Source organism: Marmota marmota, unplaced genomic scaffold (assembly GCF_001458135.2).
Source record: "Marmota marmota marmota unplaced genomic scaffold, marMar, whole genome shotgun sequence".
Classification (NCBI taxonomy): domain Eukaryota; kingdom Metazoa; phylum Chordata; class Mammalia; order Rodentia; family Sciuridae; genus Marmota; species Marmota marmota.
The window spans coordinates 8,502,431-8,525,550 of NW_025999960.1; the positions used below are offsets into that span (position 1 = coordinate 8,502,431).

Below are 23,120 nucleotides of genomic sequence, written 5' to 3' on the forward strand. Positions count from 1 at the left end.
ATAGATAAATGTGGACCCTCCTTTTCTCATTCATCAGATCAGGAGATATTCAGGTCTACTAATTGGTTTTAATGCTTGTTATTAGAATTTTATTGCCAGTACAATAAAGATGCAATGCATTTCATGTATCATGAAGAGTGGCATTAAAAAATAACTAGGACAGCCTACTCCAAAAAAAGGGGCAGAAAAGAAAACATCTAGAATTCATGTTACTAAATGAGTTCTTTGGGCACTTTGGGATTATGGTCAGTGACAAAATGTAGAAGCAATCAAATATGAAATCATGCATGAATTCAAGATCAGCCTATCACCTATGATTAATCAGTATGTATTTATAAGGCAATTTATTTTTATTATGTACTGTGGTATTAATTTGAAAATGAGGGATACTAGGTATCTTTTAATAATGAATCTTATTAGCTTTCTTATTGACCATTAGATTTTAAAATGAAATATCATTTTTAGGTTGTCATTGTAAGAGTATATTCTTATACAATGTCTAAGCATTGACTATAAAAATCTAATAACATGAAAAGATTTCCTTGTCTGATTCAATTCCAGGAACACAGATTTATCCTATGTAATGTTTACAATACAAAATCTTTGTAGTACCTGTGTAACTTTTATATATTTTTTTAATCTCCTACCTATGAAGAAAGCAGTGAGTTTGCAGTATTTTTTTGCAAGTAATTTCAATTGCTTATCATTCTAGACACCCATCATGAAGCAAAGTAAATGGAATAATCTGATCAATTTAGATTAACATCTCCACTCAAGTTGAAAAGAAGTTTTTGTTAATAGGCCCTAGATCTCTTTCTTTCAGTAACTTTTAGCCCAAGTTGACAATAAATCTCTAGTCTCTACTGAACTCTTTGCCATTTGGATCAGATTTTCAGTTCTAGATAACCTTGTGTTTATCTTAAATTGCAGGCCTATAACTCTAAATTTGGCCTTTTTCTTCTTTTGTCCTTACCCATGTGTCTTAATTCTCACAGAGTATGCCATGGCTCAACTTCTGTGCCAAATATTGAACAGTGCCATATATATTTCAGAATGTTGGTTGCCAATGACGTTGTTTCCCACTGGGTAAACAATGATCATCATTAACATCAAAACTTATTCCCCAAAGTTGATGATGATACCTTATTTCACTCCTAATTTATAATACATTCCCTAAGGGGCTCCTGTGAATCACTTTAGGAATGTTCAGATTTTGCTTTTATCCCCACCCCCCAGGTTTCACTCTGTCCCATATAGTATACTAGCTGTATATTGTCTCTAATTCTCCTTATATTTAGATAAAAGATACTTTCCTTTCTCCGGTGAATGTCTTACCTCTTCCAAATGTTTTGTTTTGTTATTATTAAACAGCATCCAAACTATAGATGGCCTCTCTTTCCCCGACCTCCTTTGAAAACATGGCCAGCTGAAAAACATGGCAGCCACTGTCACCAAGAGGTGCTTTTGTCAAATCAGATACAAAGGGGTTGACCTATTCTTTTCCACTATTTACTCTGCAGAAAACACATAGCTAATATCAAAGAAATGTTACTAACACTTTCTTTTGAAAAGGCTATTTGCAGTAATTCAAAGAAAAGACAGCTTACAAATGTGGAGGGTAGAGATACAATAGAGACGGCAGGACCAGGTGAAAAGCAGCACTATTGAAATGACAGTGGGTTGGAGCCTCTCTGAGGATGGACGGGGATTTTGTGTGAAAGTTTGGTGAACTCTTTCTTCTTTATAAATTTGATGTAGACACTAAGGGTTGAAAAATACTGATTTTTTTTTTCAACTCAAGCCTTGTTCTCCTATGGATTTTATGCTCATTACCTGACCCAATTGACATTACAGCAACATGAGATCCTCAGCCTTGATCCTGCCTCTGTGCATTTCACCTGAGTAGCATGATTCCTTCAGCATCTCTTGTTCTGTTCAGGGATTATGACACCCTAGCACATCTTTCCCTGAAATCCCAGCCCGTCATCCCAGGTGAGCATTATTTAATTAAAGAATAAGAGAAGAGCCAGCAAAGTAACCCATTTACAAAAGAGAGAGAGAGACAGATGAAGTGTGTCTAACATTACCTTTAAATTCCAGGGAAAAATTATAATGATATTAATTTCCTTAAAATTTAGTCAATTTTAAAGATAAATTAGAAGAAATTTATGCTTCTGCCTGAGTTGAATACCAGACAAACAAGTCTTTGTTTCTCTCAATAGTCCTAATTTTATAAGGATTTGTGTTTTAAAGATTGATTCCCATTTATTTACTACTTCTCCCTTTTGTACCCAGAACTTTGGCCATGGGGACTTGTAGAAATTGGTGCTAACCTACCACTCCAGCATCACCCCAAATGATTTGACTTCCCCAAATTCTCTCCAGCCACCCTGAGCTTCTCCTGTCCACTGAACAACAGCTTCTCTCTGCAGCCTTTCCTTTTGTGGCTCATCTTGTCTGTCTTCATCACATGACCCCCTGCACCAGAGGGAGTTCATTATAGGCTTTAGCCTCCATCTAGAGTATGAACTCTTAGATGACCATTTGGACTAGAAGAGTGTATTGAAAAAATTAAACTTCAGGGTTAAAAAAAAAGACCTACATTCAATTTGGGATTCTAAAAAATAGTTGCCAAGTTACCATAAGTAAATTTCTTAATGCTGGCTCTGAATTTCCTTATCTACAAAATGAAATTTATGACATCCACCAAAATCAATTAGGACTATGATCACAGAAAAAGAAGACCCAAAACAAACACTTTAGGGGAAAGAAAGTTCATCAGCTCTCCTAACTAAAAATTCTAATGTCTTACTGCTGCAGATATTACATGATCCAGGGAGCTCAAATGATATGCCTGGATCTTTCGGTTTATCACTACCTTTTAGATTACTACTCTTCTTTTATGAATCTATCCTTAGGTTCTATATATTGTGGCAAGATTAAGCTTTGAGCTACTCCCGATCTACATTCTTGCAAATTCAAGTGTGACAGGAAAGGCAAATTTCTTTTCCTAATAGTTTTAATAAGTCTTGGTCCCAATTTTGATGGGTTTGAAGTGGATCTTATACCCATTCTTAAATGATCACCATATCTTGGGGAAAGCATGCACTCATTGGCTAATATCTAGGTCAAATGTCCACTCCTGGAGCTAGAATCAACCCTAAACACACACACATGCACAGAGAAAGGAGGTGTCTTTCTGCAAGAGAAATATAATGTCATGCACTATAATATAATAGTAGCCTATTAGCTTTTTATAAAATAAAACAAGGCATTATTTGCAAGGCATTTAGCATAATATTTGGTGATAAGTTTCCAAACCTGAACGTGGCCTTTAGCATATAGTGGGCACTAAGGAAATAAGTGAGTAGAGTGAATAAGTGAAGATAGAAACTGCTAGTGGGATTCTTAGAATAAATAACTTAACTTTTTTATTTCATCTTTATAGTTCATTTATTAATTTCTTGTTGGTAGAGTTTATGAGACTAAGTCACATCTACTGTTTATAGAGCTTTCTGAATGACTTCTACTTAACCTAATACAATTACACTGCAGTACAAATATAGCAAACATGATTATACCCTATCCAACCTTTCTGCAACAGAAAACTCACCCAACAAATGCATCTGGGGCTGCTCATAAGCTCCTAGCACTATGCCAGTACTAGAAAGGCAAAGGATAAGAGGACAAGGCACCGTCCTCAAAGAACCAGATTTTTTAGTTTTATATGTAAGGCTTGCAGAACACAATAATAAACAGAACAGCAAAGTACCCACTTAGACAATAATAAATGAAACAATTAAAAATGTAAGCAACTTAACAAAATCTAAATCTGTTAATTAAAAAAGGATGAAAATTAAATGATCATAATTGTCAAGAAGTTACTAAGCAACAGTGAAATCTTGATAGAGAGAGAATTTCAAGAGCCTGACTTCAGAAAGAGTAAAGGGATGGAGCGCCATGCTGGCAGGAGCACTTGAACTGATATCTGAAATGTGAGAAAGCAATATTAGAAACTAGAGAATCCAGGTGTGGTCCTTTATCTAGAATTTGAATCCCACCTCTACTTTCTGAATGACTTTGGACAAGTTACTTAACCCTCTCTGAGCCTCATTTCTTATCTATAAAATGAAAATAATAGGAAGCATGTTTAAGAACTGAAATGACTGCATGTGTTCAAGCCCTTATCTTCTTTCACATGAACTGGTAACTTTCCCAACTTACTTTCTTCTCTCTTAACCTCTCTAACTCACCCACTGTGCTACTAGTAGGCTTTTAAATTGCAAATATAGCTGAGTTATTTCCTTTATAATGGCTCCACTTTACTTTTTTACAAATACTGTGATTTGAATCTTGAATGTCCCCCCAAAACCTGTGTGTGTGTACATTTGTGTGTAAGAGAAAGAGAGGGAAAGCGAATGGGTATGATCTCATAAGAAAAGAAAAAACTGATGATACAGGAAAGAGAATAAATAATTTCATGAGATAAATTCTTGAAAAAAATTTTAATGGTTTATACAGCATGAAGGAGGTATTTTCCTTTGATAGAACTGGGATCTGTCTTGCATTGTAATGTAAAGACAACATAGAGGGTGCATATAGATTGATACAGTGATTGAAGGGAATGGAGTATCTACATCTCAAGCTTCCTCTTACTCCATGAAATATGAAAGAGGGTGATTGTTTAAGCCTGAACAGAGAAAAGACACTAAGGCAGAGTTGCAGAGAAACGGGATATGAAATACCAGTCTGGCAGAGTGGCAAGTTGAGATCATATTGATCTATCTAACTGCAAAAATGTAGTCCAATAGTCCAATGAAGTGAGGTTATCAACTAAGAGTGGGCAGTTTTTGTTGGAAATCTGAGAAAAGAAGAGAATATATGATGTTTGTTTTGTTTGTTTGTTTAAGAAAGTGGGAAAAAGGTTCTGTGGTTTGGATCTGGAATGTCCTCCAAAAGCTTATGTGTCAAAGGCTTGGTCTTCAATGCAGCAGTGTTCAAAAGTGGGGCTTTGGGAAGAGGTCAGACCATGAGGACTTTGACCTCATGAGTGGATAAATCCACTAATAGAATTATTATGTGATGGCATTGTTGGGAGGTGATAGAAACTGAAGGAGGTGGGTCCTTGTTGGGGGCTCTAGGTTACTAGGGGCATGTGCTGAAGCAGGTATATATCATCCGTGGCCCCTTCCTTGCTCTCCCTCTGCTTTCTGGATGCCATGAGATGAGCAGCTTTCCTCCCCCATGTCCTTCTGTCATAATGTTCTGCCTTGCCTCAGGCCCAAAGCAATGAAGCCAGCAACCATGGACCAAACCCTCTGAAGCCATAAACCAAAATAAATATTTCACTGGGTGCAGTAGCACAAGTATGTAATCCCAGTAACTCATGAGGATGAGGCAGGAGAATCACAATTTGAGGCTAGCATCAGCTACTGAGGCCTTAAGCAATTTGGTGAGACCATGTGTCAAAATTTAAAAATTAAAAATTAAAAGGTCTGGCGATGAATCTTAGTGGTTAAGTACTCCTTGGTTCAATTCCCAGTACCAAAAAATAAAATAAAATAAATATAATTAAGTCTTTATTCTTTTAGGGTTTTTTTTTTTTTCCCATGTATTTGGTCACAGTGACTAACACATACGGTAAGTATGGTATGATGGCGTGATTTTAGGGCAGCATTGTCTGCCCATTTGGGTTTTGTTGAATGAACATACAGTGAAAGCTACCAGTCTGGTCACTGTGGTGTGCATTTCCTCCAGGACCCCAAGTTGCTGAGGTGGGAATGTTAGGAAGTGAATATTTAGGCTTAACTGCAATTGACCTTTTTCTGGGTGAAATTCTGAAAGATGAGAACAAGGGAGTGGTAAATTTTTATAAAAGATGATTATGCATAACTCTGGATTCAAAGTCATGTAAAGAGCGAGGTGAGGGTATGAGGCAATTATTCATAATGAAAAGTGGAAGGGTCAACAGGTTCAAGGTCTAGCTGGAGAGCAAAGGTGCTGGAAGGGGAATACATGGGTATCTGAGCTCATCAGAGAATGAGCTCAAATGCTTAAAATCGCTATTTTACAACCTAACCAACTCTGGAAGTTATATTTTATGCATAGTCTTTCCTGCATATTGCTTATGGCATCTTAAGCTATATTGTTGGAGAACCCCCAAAAACTAACCTGAGAGGAACAAAACCTCATCACAGATGCCATGGATAGTTAACAACACCACAAGAAAAATAATAAATGATCATTTTAATGTTCAATCAAAGCTCAAGACTCAACTGTGAGAAACACTGGTTTTCTGGATTCCTGCAAATGTAAACTACATGTTTATCTAAAAGAAATTACAATTTCCTCAAAGGTTACAAAAAGCAAAACTTCTAGGTGGGGGCACATCCAGTGTAAACAGAAGGTTTTCTCTGGTTTCCTTGTATGCCTTTGTTTGTTTTTTCAAACAGCATATTTGTAGAGAGGCCATCCCAAGACTGGATTCCGCAGGGTCAGTCTGAGTTCCTAGTTGTCACAGTGGAAGTAATGACATAAAAGTAATGGGCCCCTTTTCACTTATCTCAATTTTATGTTTCACATTTTTATTACTGGTCCAAAATTCATGACTTTGACTATTGATAACCAGCAGCATGAATCCACTACTTCAGTTGACAGTATAGATGGAATTATTATTTTTTTCTTTATTATGGCATGAAAGCCACTCGATATAGGTCATTTCTCACTTCCTAAAGTGATCCACAGCCCACAGTGAGAAGCCATAGCTCACCCATTTCTGTTTCCTGAAGAATTCTCTAAGTCTATTTTGAAGAATGGGTAATTGAGGATCAAAGGCTGCCAATATTTCAGAGCAGTACCATTGAAACAGAAATAGTTCAATAAGGGATTGAGGTTAAGGATTCTAGTGAAGAGACATGACAAGAGCTTTGTCTTTCACCCTATATTTCTACAAAAATGTGATTTGGTTACTGTTGCAGCCACTTGCTATGAATAATACCTGGAGCAGCATGTGTGGGCCTGGAGCACCATTGTCAGATGCGTTTGGGTATTCCAGAAGTTTTATTATTTACTTCCTTCTAAGTATGTTACCTGGTTTTAATTATCCAGGGGATAATGATTTTGAAGCAATCCTTCTATAGTAAACTATCTAGGCTTCCCTTATCTGTAGGGGTTAAAATTTTCACATTTTAATTTGATTTTATTTTAAAGAAATGTCTTCTTTGAACAATTAATCATGGTATTTCACTAGTTACTAATCAACATTAAGAATGTAAGACAGCTGGCTGTGGTGGCTCACACCTGTAATCCCAGCAACTCAGGAGGTCAAGGCAGGAGGATTGAGAGTTCAAAGCCAGCCTCAGTAGTTTATCGAGGTACTTGGCAAGTCAGCTAGACCCTGTCTCTAAATAAAATATTAAAAAGGGCTGGGGATGTGGATCAGTGGCTAAGTACCCCTGGGTTCAATCCTTGGTACCAAAAAGAAAAAAAAATGTAGGACAATAATAGATTATAAACACTAAACTTGTGTAACAATGCATATGTTGTTTTATAATAAAACCAGCAAGATAAATGAAATAAAAATAAAGATATGGACATAATAATCCCCTTTCTTCCTTGTTTCATGTAATAAATAACTGTCCTGCTTAGTTCTGGTTCAGGCTTGATTATTGCCTGCTCCCTCTGAATTTTCTCACCCAGAGGAAAAACTTACATGGCATGGGGTGGTGTTTTTTAGAGTTTGGGAGTAATTCTGTTTAAAAACCCATTGCAGGCAGCTTCAAACCTTGTAAACTCCTCCATCAAGACAGTCCTGTCTAGAAAGTAAAAGTTGTTTGTTTGTTTTTTTAAGTTTTTATTCCTCCTCAATCTCAATCATAAAAATTATAAAAATTCCATAGCACTCGTAGTATAGCTGATTTATACAAAAATCTCATTTTTCAAAATAAATACATTTTTATTTTTAATTGAAACATGGTAATTATGCATTTTGATGAGGGGCAGTATGCTATATCAAGATATATATATAATGTGTAATGACCCAGTCAGGGTAATTAATGTATCTGTCATCTCAGATATTTGTCATTTCTTTGTCCTAGGAATATTCAAAATTCTCTCTACTAGCTGTTTTGAAGAAATCAATCAATTATTGTTATATTATTCAATCATAGTTATCCTACAGTCTGACTATGCTCTAGAACACTTGAAGTTATTCCTCCTACCTAGTTGCACCCCAGTGTGTGTTAACCATCCTTTCTCCATGCCCTCACCCCATTCCCTTCCCAGGCTCTGACAACCACCATTCTATTCTCTCTATGAGATCAACCTTTTAGTTTCCACATATAAAGGAAAACATGGTGCTTTCCTTTGTCTGCCTTGTTTACTTAACCTAATGCTATCACCTCCAGGTCTATCTTTGTTGTTGCAAACGACAGCATTCCATTCTTAATGTATATATACCACCTTTTCTCTATACATTAATTCATCAATGGACACCCATGTTGATTCCATGTCTTGGATACTGTGAATACTGTTGCAATAAACATGGGAGTAAAGATGTCTCTTTGTCATACTGATTTCCTTTTCTTTGTATAAGCCACTGGATCACATGGCAATTCTCTTTCTAGTTTTTTGAGAAAACTCCATACTGTTTTCCACTACAGGTATACTAATTCACATTCCCAACAGTGTATGAGAGTTTTTCTTTCTCCTCACCCTTGCTAGCATTTATCACTTTCTTTTTTATAATAGCCATTCTAACTGGGGTGAGATGATATCTCATAGTTAAAATCCCATTCTTGTCTATGATTAGAAGGCTGTTTATCAGCAAGTTATTCTTACTTTATTCCTCTACTCCACCCTCAACCTACATATAATCAGTTTCTTGCAGGATTAGATACCATAATTTGATGTGTGTGTGTGTGTGTGTGTGTGTCTTTATGTACTTTCTCAGAACAGAGCATCTTGAAGCCCATTTAAGTCCAAATGCACGTGTTCTCTCCAGGTGTGTGCAGTGATTTTTTTCCACTGCAGTCACTGATGACTTATGGGTGGTTAGCACTGCCATCCACACAGGCTTGGCTTTGATTTGTATATGCCTATGAATTGTCTCCATGGAGAAAATGTACAGAGGTAGCATTTCACTTTTATGTTTTTCATCAAACAGTCTCCTAGTGACAGAGGAAAAAGTATGAAAGTTGTTAGGGAAAACATTCTCTATTACCAGGAGGTTGTTTCTTCAGAAGTCAGGGCTTGTGTGCACTGTGAAGGGAATACTTAATTGAACCTGTGCTGTAAAATTCCTTTCAAATAATAAGAGTCTGGAAAGCCACCTTTGCCTCAGACAAACAAATGGGCTTCAGGTATCTTCTTATAAGTTGTTTTGTCATAGAACTAAAGGAACTTTGATTCTAAAATCTGTGTGTCGATGTACCAATATGTAATGTGCGGCAGTTGAGACCTTTTCAGACGAAGAAAGAAACGCCAGTTTGTACTGAGGACTGGTGTTTCATGGATTTTGTGAGGTCAGGACGATCTCACTTTGGGGGTCCCTCACTTCCTGAAATTCTGTCAATTTAAGTTCAGTCCTTTGAGCTAAGCTTTGTATTTTCAACCTATATTAGTATGACCTGAAACCTGCTCGGTCACATTTTAAGTGATCTTTAATGATGATCCTATTAAAAGAGATTTATTTATCAATCATTTCTCAAAAGCTACTTGTGAGAGAATGAAAGCCCATGCCAAATGCCAGATTTTGCTAGGTGATAGGTAAAATGGAAAACCTACCATTTTACCATTTCTACCCAGAAAAGCAGACCTCAGAAACTCCAAGATGCTACACATAAGAGGGGTTTTGAGTGTCTTAAAAGAGGGGTATCGAAAACAAACATTAGGTAGATAACATTGAGACCTGTTTTAGAGTTTTACTTAGGTAAGATGAGAATATTGAAAAATTATTTTGACCTTGGGATCTTAGTCTCCTTTCTCCTCTGATTCTTAGATAGAAGTTTTGATTTGGAATATTAAAGCCTTATGGGTAGATTCTGCTTTTTTCTTTTTAATAGATACATTTTATTGCATTGCCAAAAAAAACGATAATCATCTACTAAACAAACCCCAATATCAAGGCATACGTTGAGAATATAAAAAAAACACTCCAAAAGAGCGTTCCCTTCCAAAAATGTCTTCCCACAATACTGTGAGTTTACAGCAGGACATTGAAAGTCAATGGATTTCAACTTTGACTACAGCTTCTTATTTGCCTTGATTTAAAAGCCCAGTGTCAGTTGTTTATGGAGTATTTAGGTTCCCTATCGGTCTCTGAGGAATCATAGGCTCCTTTACTAACTGCATACCTGGTTGCTGTAATGGAAGCTCTTCTGTCACTGTATTTCCTTCCTAATAATACAGGTTTACTCAAGTATTCCTTCCCTCTGGAGGCATTAATTGTTGCCAGTTTTTAAAAGACCCTTGCTTGGTGTGTACATATTTGTTTCTGGTGCCAAATCATGTTACTATTTACTGTTCTTCATCTATATCAGGGGATTTTTTTCACCTTTTTTGGTGACTGTTCAGAATACACCATAACCTTTTTAACCACTAATATAATTTGTAATACCTTTGCCCACCAGCAAAAAGTGAGTTCTTCAGAGTTTCATGTATTTCACTAATTTGCAGCACTTGTCTCAGGATAGAGGACTTAAATTTAGTTTTATTTGCTGTTAGCTGTGAAAATTATGGATCACTGGAGTCTATGATAGTAAATACCCTAAGGATTTACACATAGTTTATAGCATATCTTTAAAATAAATGGTCACTATCCAATGACAAGGACTTCACTGAAACACAAAAATTGAAAGGGATACTATTTCTTCTAATTTAGCAAAATGTTCTAGAAAATATCCTCTTGTTTGAAGTGAAGTGAATCTTCTTTATTTACCAAATAGTTTGCTAAATAACCATTTCAGATCCTCGACAGTTAATGTATATTTTATGTCTTAGTCCATTCTGGCTACTATAACAAAATAGCATAAACAGTGTGGCCCATAAATAGCAGAAACTTATTTCTCACAGAAATAGAGGCTGGGAAGTCAACATGACAGCATATTGGTGTCTGGTGAAGGCTCACTTCCTTTTAGAATCCACATTCTCCCAGCTTGTTGCAAGCTAGCTCACTGGGACTTCTTTCATAAGGAGACTAAATGTATTCATGGAGTCTCAATCCTTATGTTTTAATCACCTCCCAAAGGCCCCAATCACCTAAAAAATTCACTTTGGGATTTGAGTTTCAATATATAAATTTTGTGAACACAAACATTTAGACCGTAGCACTTTACTGTTAAACTTAGTAATCTTCTTTATACATACACACACACAAATCTATTTCCCTTCAAAGAAAAACTCCATAAAAGTTGTTTTGTAAAATGCAATGTGCAGTAGAAAATATTTTGAAGTAAAATCAAGCAACCTTCCTGGCGTTTACTGAGCATCAAGACCATGCCTCTTGCAGGCAATGGAGAAGGGGCATGAAGCAACACAGGCAAAGGCATAATTCCCTCAGAGCTGAGTCCCAGGAACAAGATCCAGACTTCACTTCCAATTTAAATATATTTTGTCCTTCCTCTTCTGATTATTTACTATATAGTCTTCATCCAATAGGAACAAGTGCTCCATGATTAGAGCATCAATTTGTGTTTTAATGCTGGGAATTAAGGTGATTTATCCTGAAGTCTTCTGCTTCTGAAAGTAGTACAAGTCTGTTTCATTATATAAAAGTGAAATACACTGAACTTTTTATTATTTTACTGAACATAAATCAGGAAATAGATTCAGTATACATTATCTAAGGTCTGACATTTCAAGCCCCTTAGCCATGTATTTCAGTAAATGTATTTTCATGTTCATTTACTGCTGCATTTTGAATCATTGCCTCTGCCCCATATGACTGTTGATGTCTCTTCCTTCAGCCTGGATGAACCCATTTCTTTCCAAGGGTGAGAGTTTTTATAAAACAATAGAAAACCTTGACCTGACCTCATGAAATACTTGCTTATTGTCACATTGTAGAGAACTCAAAAGAACTTATGGAATGTGTCCAATGGAGTTTTTTTTTTAATTTAAATTTATTTTATTAAATTTATTTTACTTAAATGTTTTTTTTAAAGGAAAACACATTTTAGGAGATTTTGCTATCTACTTTGATATTCTCAAATATTTTATAGATTGATAATTTGTATATACATATATATTTAACATTTTGAGACTTTACATATTTCCAACTTCACAATAACATGAATATGTAAAAATCACATAATGTTCGTATTTAACAACTTCACAATGGAGATATGTAACATTGGGATGAATATTCAGAAATACACATTGAAGGTAAATTTTGATAATTTGGGTCACATGAGTTAATTTCGGATGTTGGGCAGTAATATTCAAACTTCCCAGGGTGACCCAAAGAATATTTGTGCCTTCTCCATTCTGCTGTGAGATTTCTCTGAGATAAATGTCGCTCTGTGTGCTGTTCTCTCAGGAGGTCGAGTTGTGTCGTGTTAGCAGTCAGGAGAAGCTTGGTCTGACAGTCTGCTACAGAACAGATGATGAAGAAGACATGGGCATTTATGTCAGCGAGGTAAGAATGCTGTGGAGGGGGCGAGGAAAGGGAGGGATGAAATGAAAGGACTCACAATGAGAAAATCCTTGCAAGGCTTGAATGTGAAGCATTGGCCAAGTTCCAATACTGTCACTTTCAATTAGGAAAGTAAATTATGCTGCCCAAGTAATGTAATTATTATCAGCTTGTTTAATGTGGATGCTTTTACCATAGAATCCCAGCAAGGAAAAGTGTGAAAGTAGTAACATTGTGTAAATTTAAATAAATTCTCATAAGAATGCAGAGAGTGGAGCAAAGTTTTTGATCTGCAAACATTTGTCCTTCCATTCCATTGCTTCTTTTATTGTTCTGTTAACAATAGCATTAGCTAATTATTTTAAGTTAATGTTCACAATAATCACGTCTTTTACTCTAGTGATGAGATGAATAAATTTGAATACCCAAGGAGCACATCTATCAGTTTTATTCAATCCCATAATCACTTTTAAGAAGTGAGGAACTAAAGGTGAAAAACATTTGCAATTAATTATTTTGAAAAAGTGTCCAGTAAAATTTATTACCATCGATGATATTTTTAAAACTTCCAAAGATCATTTTATGAGAAATAGCAAAGTATGGAGTTTTTTTAAAAAAACAAACAAACTATATTTACATATGATTGAAAATTACACACAGCATGCAAACACACACATATAAAAGTGTGTGTGTGTGTGTGTATGTGTGTATGTGTAGAAGCTATCTATCTATATTCCTGTAGAAAAGTACTCAAGAGTTAGACAAACTAGATACAATTGCTCTTCCATGTTGTTCCAAGTTCTCATGGCCATGGTGCTGAAAATATTACCTAACATGACAAGCTTCAGCTTTCTCAACTTGAAATTCAATGCAACAATCTTTATATTATTGTTTTTGTAGAGCTGTTTAGAATATGAAAGTGATCACATAATTAACAAACTCAGAAAAACTACACAGCTTGATAAATGTAGAATGTATTATTTATCATTTTTCCAAAGAATTTGCTGACTGGCTATTCCGATGGAAAATGCTCCAGAGAATATTTGATCTACATACTTCTTTCAAATGTAAAGCTATGACAATCCCTCTGATTAAATTGAGCAAGTAAAAGAAATACCTACTGAACTATCTTTTGTAATAAGCACAGAGGTAGAAAGTTAAGAGTTTGAAATTAGTTTGATTATAGTTTTGAAGACAAAGTTTTAGATTGTGAATAGCTTTTAAATGGGATACAGTTGATTGATGATCCCTCACTTCCTTTCGATAAGTCTCTATTATTTAAATGTCAGATTTGAAGCTTCACTTTCCAGGGATGATTAAGAAACCACAGGAACTGAGCATATGGACTTGGAAGGAATGTTGTTCTTACCCCTCCTCTATATAATTATAGTTGCATGTATTTGATTTATCACTTAAGACTCAGTTGTTAGGTGGCACCCCTAATAAGAAAGTAATATTAAAGATCTGGATAGGCTGGATCAACTTCAGGCTACATTTGAAATACTTTGCTTGGAAAAAAGCTTTGAAGCAACAAGCCAAGTAAATAGTTTGAAACCATCAGAAATCTGCTAGGTGGAATTCCCCCAGTGAACTGTAAGTCATCACTCAAGTTCAGCACATTAAAATGTTGATACACTCTTGCTAGACCTTTAAATAACTATTTATTCTAAAATAGTTTACAGTTAAAATACTTGATCCTATATGTAAAGTGGTACTGAGTAATAAAATGTATAGCTAGGATTTCTTTTTTCATTTCTTAAGCAAGATAGGTTATAAATCCCTTCATAAATTAATATACTTATGAGACAGAAATCCCTTTAATAAATGTAGACTTATAGTATAACTATCAGCTTTTCTAAGACAGCCAGGGCAGGATTTAAAGACTGACTTAGTAGAAAGAAAATTTCCTGAGTCCAGAGAATCCTAACATTAACATTTCATGTCAGCTGAAGACCATCTGACAACTGAGATTCAGAAATAAATGAATGAATGTGGGGGGAAAAGGAAGAGAAAGAAGGAAGGGATGGATGGAAGGAGGGAGAAAAAAGTCTTCAAATCAAGTTCTATTCTAATCCACTTCATTTTATTATTGTTAACTCTAAAATAGTCTATTTACATTTTTAGGATTAGTAATTTTTTTTGGTACCTAGGATTGAACTCAGGAATTCATCCCCAGCCCTATTTTATATAATATTTAGACCTTGAATTGCTTAGCACCTCACCATTGCTGAAGCTGTCTTTGAATAATCGATCCTCCTGCCTCAGCCTCTGGAGCCCCTGGGATTACAGGTAAGCACCACCATGCCTGGCTAGGAGTAGTAATTTTTGATGGATAAAAATACAACATGCACTCTGTCAAAAATCAATAGAGAATTTTGAACCAGGAACTTAAAACTGAATCTGTAAGTTCTTGGGTGGATACTGACTGCCCCTTTAAAGATGTATATCCTTTCCATTTCAGGTAGATCCAAATAGCATCGCTGCCAAGGATGGACGGATTCGAGAAGGGGATCGAATTTTGCAAGTATGTGGTGTGGTTATTTCCTTAAATCTCCTACTGTCTACCCAAAAGTTTTTATTATGTTTCTTATAAAACATTAGAGAACAGATTTTGTCTTTGCTTTTGTATATTAACATCTATGAAATAGAAAAGCTACCATTTGAACATTTTTAAAGTAAAGATGGTAGCATTTCTTAAGAGTTATCAGATAATAATTAATGGGTTAATATCAATCTCTGGAGTGGGATTCCTGGACTTCAACTCCCAGGTCCACCATTGGCTTGGCTGGGCACATCACTTAACCTCCTTTCATTTCAAGTCCATTTTCACATCTTAGAAAGTGGTAACAATTATATAACCTATTATTGTTGTGAAGATCACATATTATGCATGAAAAATGCTGAACCCAGTGTGTGAAAGTGTTTAATAACCATTAGTGGCTATTATTTCTAGCAGCATCAGCAGTAACAATTGCTGCCTTGTCTAGAATAAATTAGGTGAACTTGGATCCAGATGTTCCTTTACTAAATGAAAGTTTTCACATCTAAAGAAAGTTCAACCACTCACTAATGAGTTTCTGGGGTCAGGAAATACAATTTCTTCTTCATATAGAAATGTGAAAAATATAGAAAGTGATTAAATATCAGTTTAATGAGGAGACAATAAGCAGAACACATAGAGATTGCAGGACTGTCAAGAAAATTCCAGGCAAATCAGGAATAACAAAAGTTTGATTTTCTGCTCCAAACCTGCCTGTACATATTCCATCCCTTCAGAGTCCTCTCCCATAAAGAGTGGATGCAGGAAAGACACAGGCTCCCCAGCTCCTGTGTCCCCATCAACCCCCAAATGAAAACAGAGGTCCTTCTAGGTTGAGCTTCACTGTCAATCACAACTGTAAATGAGAGAGGACAACTATAATAGCAAGTTGAAGGAATACACACTGTTAAAATACCCAACAGAACTTCTAGTTGGGGTAACACAGTTTCTGTTTCTCCTTGCTGTATGTGGACCTCCAGAGGATGTTTCTTTGGAGAATCTCAGTTTCAAAATTATGATAGTTGCTTCCAAGCATTCTGGGCAACCTCTCCCAGGAAGACATCAGTTTACATAGAGGGTCACAATACAGGATGACACCGTCATAATGTGGCTGTGCATCTGCAGCCTTTTCTTCTCTTCCTTCTTCAAGGGGACACTCACTGAATCCCACCACTTCTTTTTCTCTTTTCCTCTTTGTAGCAGAACTCCCTTTTCATCAAAAAAATCTTCTACTAAGATTCCCATTAGTTAAGGATAAAGAGTTAATGATCGTTTGGGGTCCCACTAGTTTGCAGAGAATCTCTGAAGTATATCATTTTTAGTTCTGTGAGAATGGTAAGTGGTGACCTGTAGTTAAACAAAAGGGAATTGTGTCTGTCTTTGGATTCATCACAGGAAGAAAAAGTGAACCAGGAAACCAAGACATAGTCTTATTTGCCATCATATTTGCATCATCTTTCACAATCCACAGGAATAATTCAATGAATGAAATGAGCTATTCAGTTGAAAGGATGATAGGATAAATAAGACCTGAACAGCCTCATTGAGAAATTAAGAGTACCATTTTAGTGTATCATCCAGGCACAAAAGCTTTTAAAATGCTCACTTTTTAAATTTGAAAATAATTTAAAATGTACTGTTCATTGTGTTACCATCTCCAATTAAATATACTAAAAATGATGTTACCTTTTGATGCTCAGGGTCATGCTATACCCAGCAATCATTACACAATGCAATAATGAAATAAAATGCTCAATGACTGAAACATGTAGGACATTTTGTGCCCTGATATTAAATGACCCTATTTGGATATACTGAGTCTACATATTGTCATTTTTCTTACTGATCTCTTGGCTGTCACCAGCTGCCACTTCTTCTCACCATCTACTCTCCACCACCACCTCCTATTATTTTCTCACCTGACTTCTTTGCTAATTTCCAGCTAACCAGATACACAAACACAGTGATTAAAATTAGTCCTGTGGGTGTCATTTTAGAAATAAAATTCACCTTTCCATACATACATACAATGTTTTGACATTTCTAGAGTCTCAGCTATATTGTGGGTGGATAAATTTCTGAAGAAAAATCTGCAAGATAATAAAACATTCCTTAATGGAGTTGGTTCATTGAAGAAACAACAGCAGGATTGATAAAGTGTTGTTTGCTGCCTGATTACTTTATATTCTGTGACAAATATGTCACACTTAATGAATAAATACATGTCACATTAAAAAGCCTAGAACTCAATTCTATCTGCGCACATAGGCAGCAATGTCTTAAGGGTGCTTGTGGAATTATATTAAGTAAAACTGTGACAAAATTGTACCCATAGACAAATAGCTCCCATATGGCTGATGAGAGATTATGGGATACCATGTAATGAACAATTAATGACTTCTTTCCCAGGGAAATGAGAGTGAGGGAAACAGAGGATTTACTCCTTATCCTTGAGGTTTCCTGACTGGCTTTTATTTAAATGAATCTCTTTAGAGCAATTGGGATTCTAATTTTCTGTTCACAATGACCTAAGTAGAGCACAGTTTATGGTCCTGCCCTTAGTGTGTAGCTAAGATTTTTTTTTCCATTTGGCACACCAGGTGCTTGTGAGATGACCTCACCCAACAACATCACATGTACTCACACTTAGGATAGCTTCATGAGAACCTTGTTGGTTCTCATGTATTTTCCCTTTGCAAGCTCTTGATGGTTCTGTTTCTGTGCCACTGCCTAGAACTTGTGTCAAATTCATCCACAGTAATTATCCTAGGGAAGTCCTCTTACAAAATTGCACATCCAAAGAAAGTATTTCTGAGCTAGAAAGCAAGAGTTAAATGCTGAAATAAATTATCAGCTTTCCCAAGAAGAAACCATTGTGTCCTGTTTTCTCCTTGGCATGGTAAGTGTGTAACACTCCATGTAAGCAGCCCCGTCTCATGCTGGCCAGGAAGTAGGACATGTACCGAAGGATTACTTCCAGACAGATCTCTGCCAGAACTCAACAGTGGAATATGGAGACTTCTGATGAGCCCTTTCTGTGTGCTACACATAAACTTATCCTCAGAATTTCTTCCTACTTTTGAATTTTCTTCCCTATGAATAGCTATTTCCTGTTGGTGTTCTTTAAATATCTACATCTCTATACTTTGTACTCACCCTTTTCTCTCCATATTAAAATATAAACAGACTTGAAATAAATCTTTCCTTTTCTACTTAAGATTATTGATTTTTCCTAAGAAATTCTGTAGGTAGTTGGGTGCCAAGAATTTCAGTCACCAATCAACCTCTGGTACAATAATATAGGAAACAAAAATTGATACATATAAGCAGAGAAACTATATCAGACCATTTCTAAGTATTTAGGCTCATTCTCTCTCATGTCCATGCAGGAGATTGGGCCTAAAGTGATATTTTTGACTCCCAGATCTCTCCTAAGACAACAGTAATACCCATCTTGAAACTAATCTTTACATATGATTATGTAAACTGAGATATATATTATCCACAAATATTTCCCTCATTTATTAAAACAAGTTACATATTATCTCCTTCTTGGTTCTCTTCCTCTCTCTCTCTGCTTAAAATTGTAAGAGAAGAGACTTGACTAGCCATATGTCTCCTTCCCTTGCTGTGAGGTTCTCCACCTTTATGTCAGTGTGGGGTCTTCTAGGCAACTTCCCCACAAGCAGTCCTGAATCCCTAAGCCATTTTTTTCAGGAGCACAGGAAATTGAAGTTTGGAGGCTCTATGTGGTACCATTCCTAAAAGCTTTTCATTTCTTGAGAGGAATCTTCTGAAACACATGTCTGCATTTTTTGCCTTAATATCAGTTTGGGCATGAAACCAAATCCTGAGTACAATGGGATCTACCAACCAGTTGGCTAAAGTGTTCCTTATTTTGAAAAAGAAAACAGTAAATTACATTTTAATGCCATATTTCTGAGGCAAATTCATTTCATCCTTGGTATGATTCTGCCTATAAGTGTTTCTGCAACAACTGATCTGCACCAAGCCCTCCCCAAATGAAAACTAGGACTAATTGGCAGAACTGGAGACCAAGCTCTCCAGAGGAGTTTTCAGAGGAGAAAGATGAATACCAACAGGAAAGGGACTGAAAAGAGAAAACCATATTTTTCCTGATGGCTAAGAGTTAATAAATAGAAGGTAAATATCTTTCTAAATAGAACCATGTTTAGTGCTGTGGATTTAATTATTGTTTATGAATATATTTGCTTCGTTTAACAAGAAATAAAAGGAAAGAGTCTTGCCTTTACTGAGAATTAAAGTATAAATGGTGATAACTATAATAATTGCATCAATACTAATGTGTACCAACATTGAATACGATTTTTTGTACCAATCACTTATTTAAACCTTCTGTAACAACCTTCTGTACCATTATTATATGTATTTTAAGATAGCAAACATAATAACAACTTTAGACTGATATGAATGAGGAATATTTAGATTGATGGCAAGTGAAATTTAGATGAAGAATGGGGACATATGTTCATTTTTGAGTGGAGACCAGGGGGAAATGTAGTAAGAATTATATTTCAAACAGAAAAGGTGAAGATAACTTGTGTGAAATCATTCAGCTCAGTTAAAATCAAAATGTGCCCATAGTGGGGAGGAGATGAAATGATTAGGTTCATGTTTGACAAACATATAATTGTATTACAGCTATACTACTAAAAGAATTATTATAAAGTGAACATAAGCCCTCCAAGGTAAAAGAGAATAAAAATCATAGTCATTATTTTAAAATAAGACAGTATAGAATGGAGGAGGTACAGTAGAATCCATGAAGACCCAAATTTATCTTTGAGAAAAAAAAAAGACCTTGGATTCAATACATACATAACTTTTCTGATACATTTATCAGAAAAAAAAAAACCACAACAGACCCTTTTCTGTCATTATTCCCCATTTGTGGATCATGGATCCTGTTTTCTAGGTTGACAGATTTTATTTATGGTTGAAAAAAAAATGCACATGAAACTTGTAAAAGTTGGCTTTCTTGTCTACATTGTAAGCAAGAAACGAAGGTGGTATTTGCATTTGTCAGAGAAGATGTAACATGTGGGTAGGATTGTGTGCTTTTTAAACATATGATAAGAGGTTAAGAATAAAGATCATAATTATGGGGGCTGGGATTGTGGCACCGTGGGAGAATGCTTGACTGGCACTTCTGAGGCAGTGGGTTTGATCCTCAGCAACACATAAAAATAAATAAATTTATTTTTAAAAAAGACCATAATTGTGGTCTAAAGTTGAGATTCCTTGCTTCCTAATCATTGTGTTTATCCTCCTTTCCTCAGCCAGCATCCCTGAGTCTCACAGGGGAAAACCACAGTAGTCTACTTAATGTTTTACACAGCAATCCTTATTTAAAGGATATTAATTATGGAAAAAATGGTTAGTGCAGCCATATTTTCCATATGTCTCTTATTGAAATAATTTAATAATTGTCAGGTAAAATATATGAAATTTTCTTTTCATATCTTTTGATTATATATTAGATATGAAAATTTTTATTGTCTTGAAATTCAACATTTAATATAAGATTTTAATTTTTAAATAGTAAAACAAAAACTAAAAGCTAAATACATTTGACCATGAAAGTCTAGTTTAAAATACAAACTTTAGATGTTTAATTTACTCTATCTTTAGAACTTAGAAAAAGTAAAAATGCAGATTTCAAATGCCATAGGCATCTTTTCTGTGTAGCTTAAAGTTTACTGAAGATCAGTTTCTTTCCCCCATTTTTATTAACAAGTCAAATTTATTCTATGTTAATTTTTAAAAACATTGAAGTATAGTTAAGATATTGCATGAGTTTAGGGTTAGGAAATCTTAGAAAGGAGCTGGAGTTTTGATGAGGAGGTTACTGATGAGTTTCTCCTTTTGATTAGCTAAGCACTGAGATACACCCTGAGTGATGTTTGGGCATCTGAGTCAGACCCACACACAAATATGAAATGATTAAGTGAAAATGCAATCAGCAGTGGCTTGGGAGCATCGCCTGGTGAGAGATAATACTGCAGCCCTCTAATTGGCTCACAGCAAGCATGCAGGATGACGGATTTCAGTTGTGGTATTGCCGGTCCTGCTTCCCCCAGCACTATTATCTCAGAGTGACACTTCCATTACTCTGAGCGGAGAAAGATGAACGTCACCTGTCAGGGGCTGGTTAATTGTGTTGCTAGATGTATGTTGCCAGGGCGCAGGTTGGACATTTATGAACATAACTGCTTCCTCTGATGTCCGCCATCCTTCAGGGATCGATATGGCTCTTACAGTAAGCGCATAATTGAGTGAAGGCACTTTCCACGGAGGGGCTGAAGATGAGCCCATTGTGTGAGCTTCATTGTCCATACATTTACCATAAATGAGCTGATATTTGCCATTTATTGTGCGCAGCATTGTAGAAATGGAAACTAATGTGCCACTTTCATTTGTTTTCTAGATAAATGGGGAAGATGTCCAGAATCGAGAAGAAGCAGTGGCATTGCTGTCTAGTGATGAGTGTAAGAGAATCGTGCTGCTTGTTGCAAGGCCAGAGATTCAGGTCAGAACGGAGATCAAAAGTCCTCAGACTGTACTCGATATTCACTGACTTTGTGGATGAAACTACAATCATTATCTGCTATTCTACATCAAATCAACCTCATAGATACCTGTAAAACCAAGCATACAAAATACAACCAAGACTGATCTTTTCTAATTTACCAACTTTACCAAAAAAAAGTATACATTGAAGACTGCCTTATACAGAATACCAGCTAAATATCCCACTTGAGGATATTTAAAGCACACAAAATTGAATCATTATTCTCTCTTTCCATTTGCCAGTTTTTAAATGAAGTCACACAAATGGTTGACTTTATATGATTTTTAATTTTGTGTGAATCCTCACATTAGCTTCCCATCTAAAAATACTTAATTGGCATATGAAGGTATGGTGAAAGAATCTCTAATGAGAACATTAGCATATCTAATAACTGTCATGTAAGGTATTTTATGTAGTTTGGTGTGTTCCATATATATAGTAGTTGAATTTTTTTCCAAGTTCGATATGACAGAAACATTTGTCCAACCAAAAATCTGATGTTTCTAAAGGAATTCTGTTATATCTTTACCGAAGAAGATGTCATGAAAATAAAGGAGAGGTAATGGTGGAAGAAATGTACTATTGGTACTTCCTTTTATATCCTTTTTATATCCCACCACAATGCAGAAAGGACAATACATTGTCACCGTTCTATCCATCTGTCAGTAGTTTGAGTGAAGTTAGTTATATCGCCATTTGTCTCTTAGGTTATTGATCTGATATTTTTCAGACTCAGTAACTACATACTATCTATAAATTACATTGAGTAAGTGTATTTCAGTGTCAGACTGAGTCCTGACTTGAATATAGTGGTTATAAAAGATCACCCTTTCCACATATATTTCCTTTATGCCCTTGACCATTCTAAATGGTTCTCATAAAAGTCGGCCATAGCCTGGAGCAGAATAGAGTCACACACCTGAGGTCTTAGGAGTAGGGAAGTGACCCCACACAACTGGCTGGGTTGCCTAGGTGGTAATGAATTTTTGAAATATGAATGAGACTGTAACAATTACCTGGAAATTTCTCAAATCTGTTATCTCACTGATCACATTTTCTTGAAAAAAGAACAGAATAAAAGGGCTAAATATTAGTGAAATTCATGGTAAATTGAAATGAACTCAGTCGTGCAAAAGAAATCTTTATATTATAAGGTGGTTTCCTGCCCTTTTTGTGTAACTGCTAGAGAAACTCATTAATTTATAACTAAAGGCATTTCCTTAAACTATGCCGCATAACGGCCATAATGGGCTATGAAAAGAATAGAAATTAATGACACAGGACCAGATCCTCTGAATCTTTGATGGAATACATATGCTTGGCAGAACTAGTGGCAT

At 35.7% G+C, this 23,120-nt stretch overlaps 1 protein-coding gene across 3 annotated transcripts in view; it reads left to right on the forward strand.

Annotated features, from left to right (window-relative positions):
- The window catches only part of Pdzrn4 (PDZ domain containing ring finger 4), a 367,112-nt gene that overhangs the window by 331,067 nt on the left and 12,925 nt on the right, over positions 1-23,120 (forward strand). For all 3 annotated transcript variants that reach the window (XM_015493232.2, XM_048802552.1, XM_048802553.1), the window contains 3 exons: positions 12,536-12,634; positions 15,093-15,155; positions 21,640-21,741. In XM_015493232.2, coding sequence (XP_015348718.1) covers positions 12,536-12,634; positions 15,093-15,155; positions 21,640-21,741 — 264 coding nt within the window. The remainder of the gene's footprint in view (positions 1-12,535; positions 12,635-15,092; positions 15,156-21,639; positions 21,742-23,120) is intronic.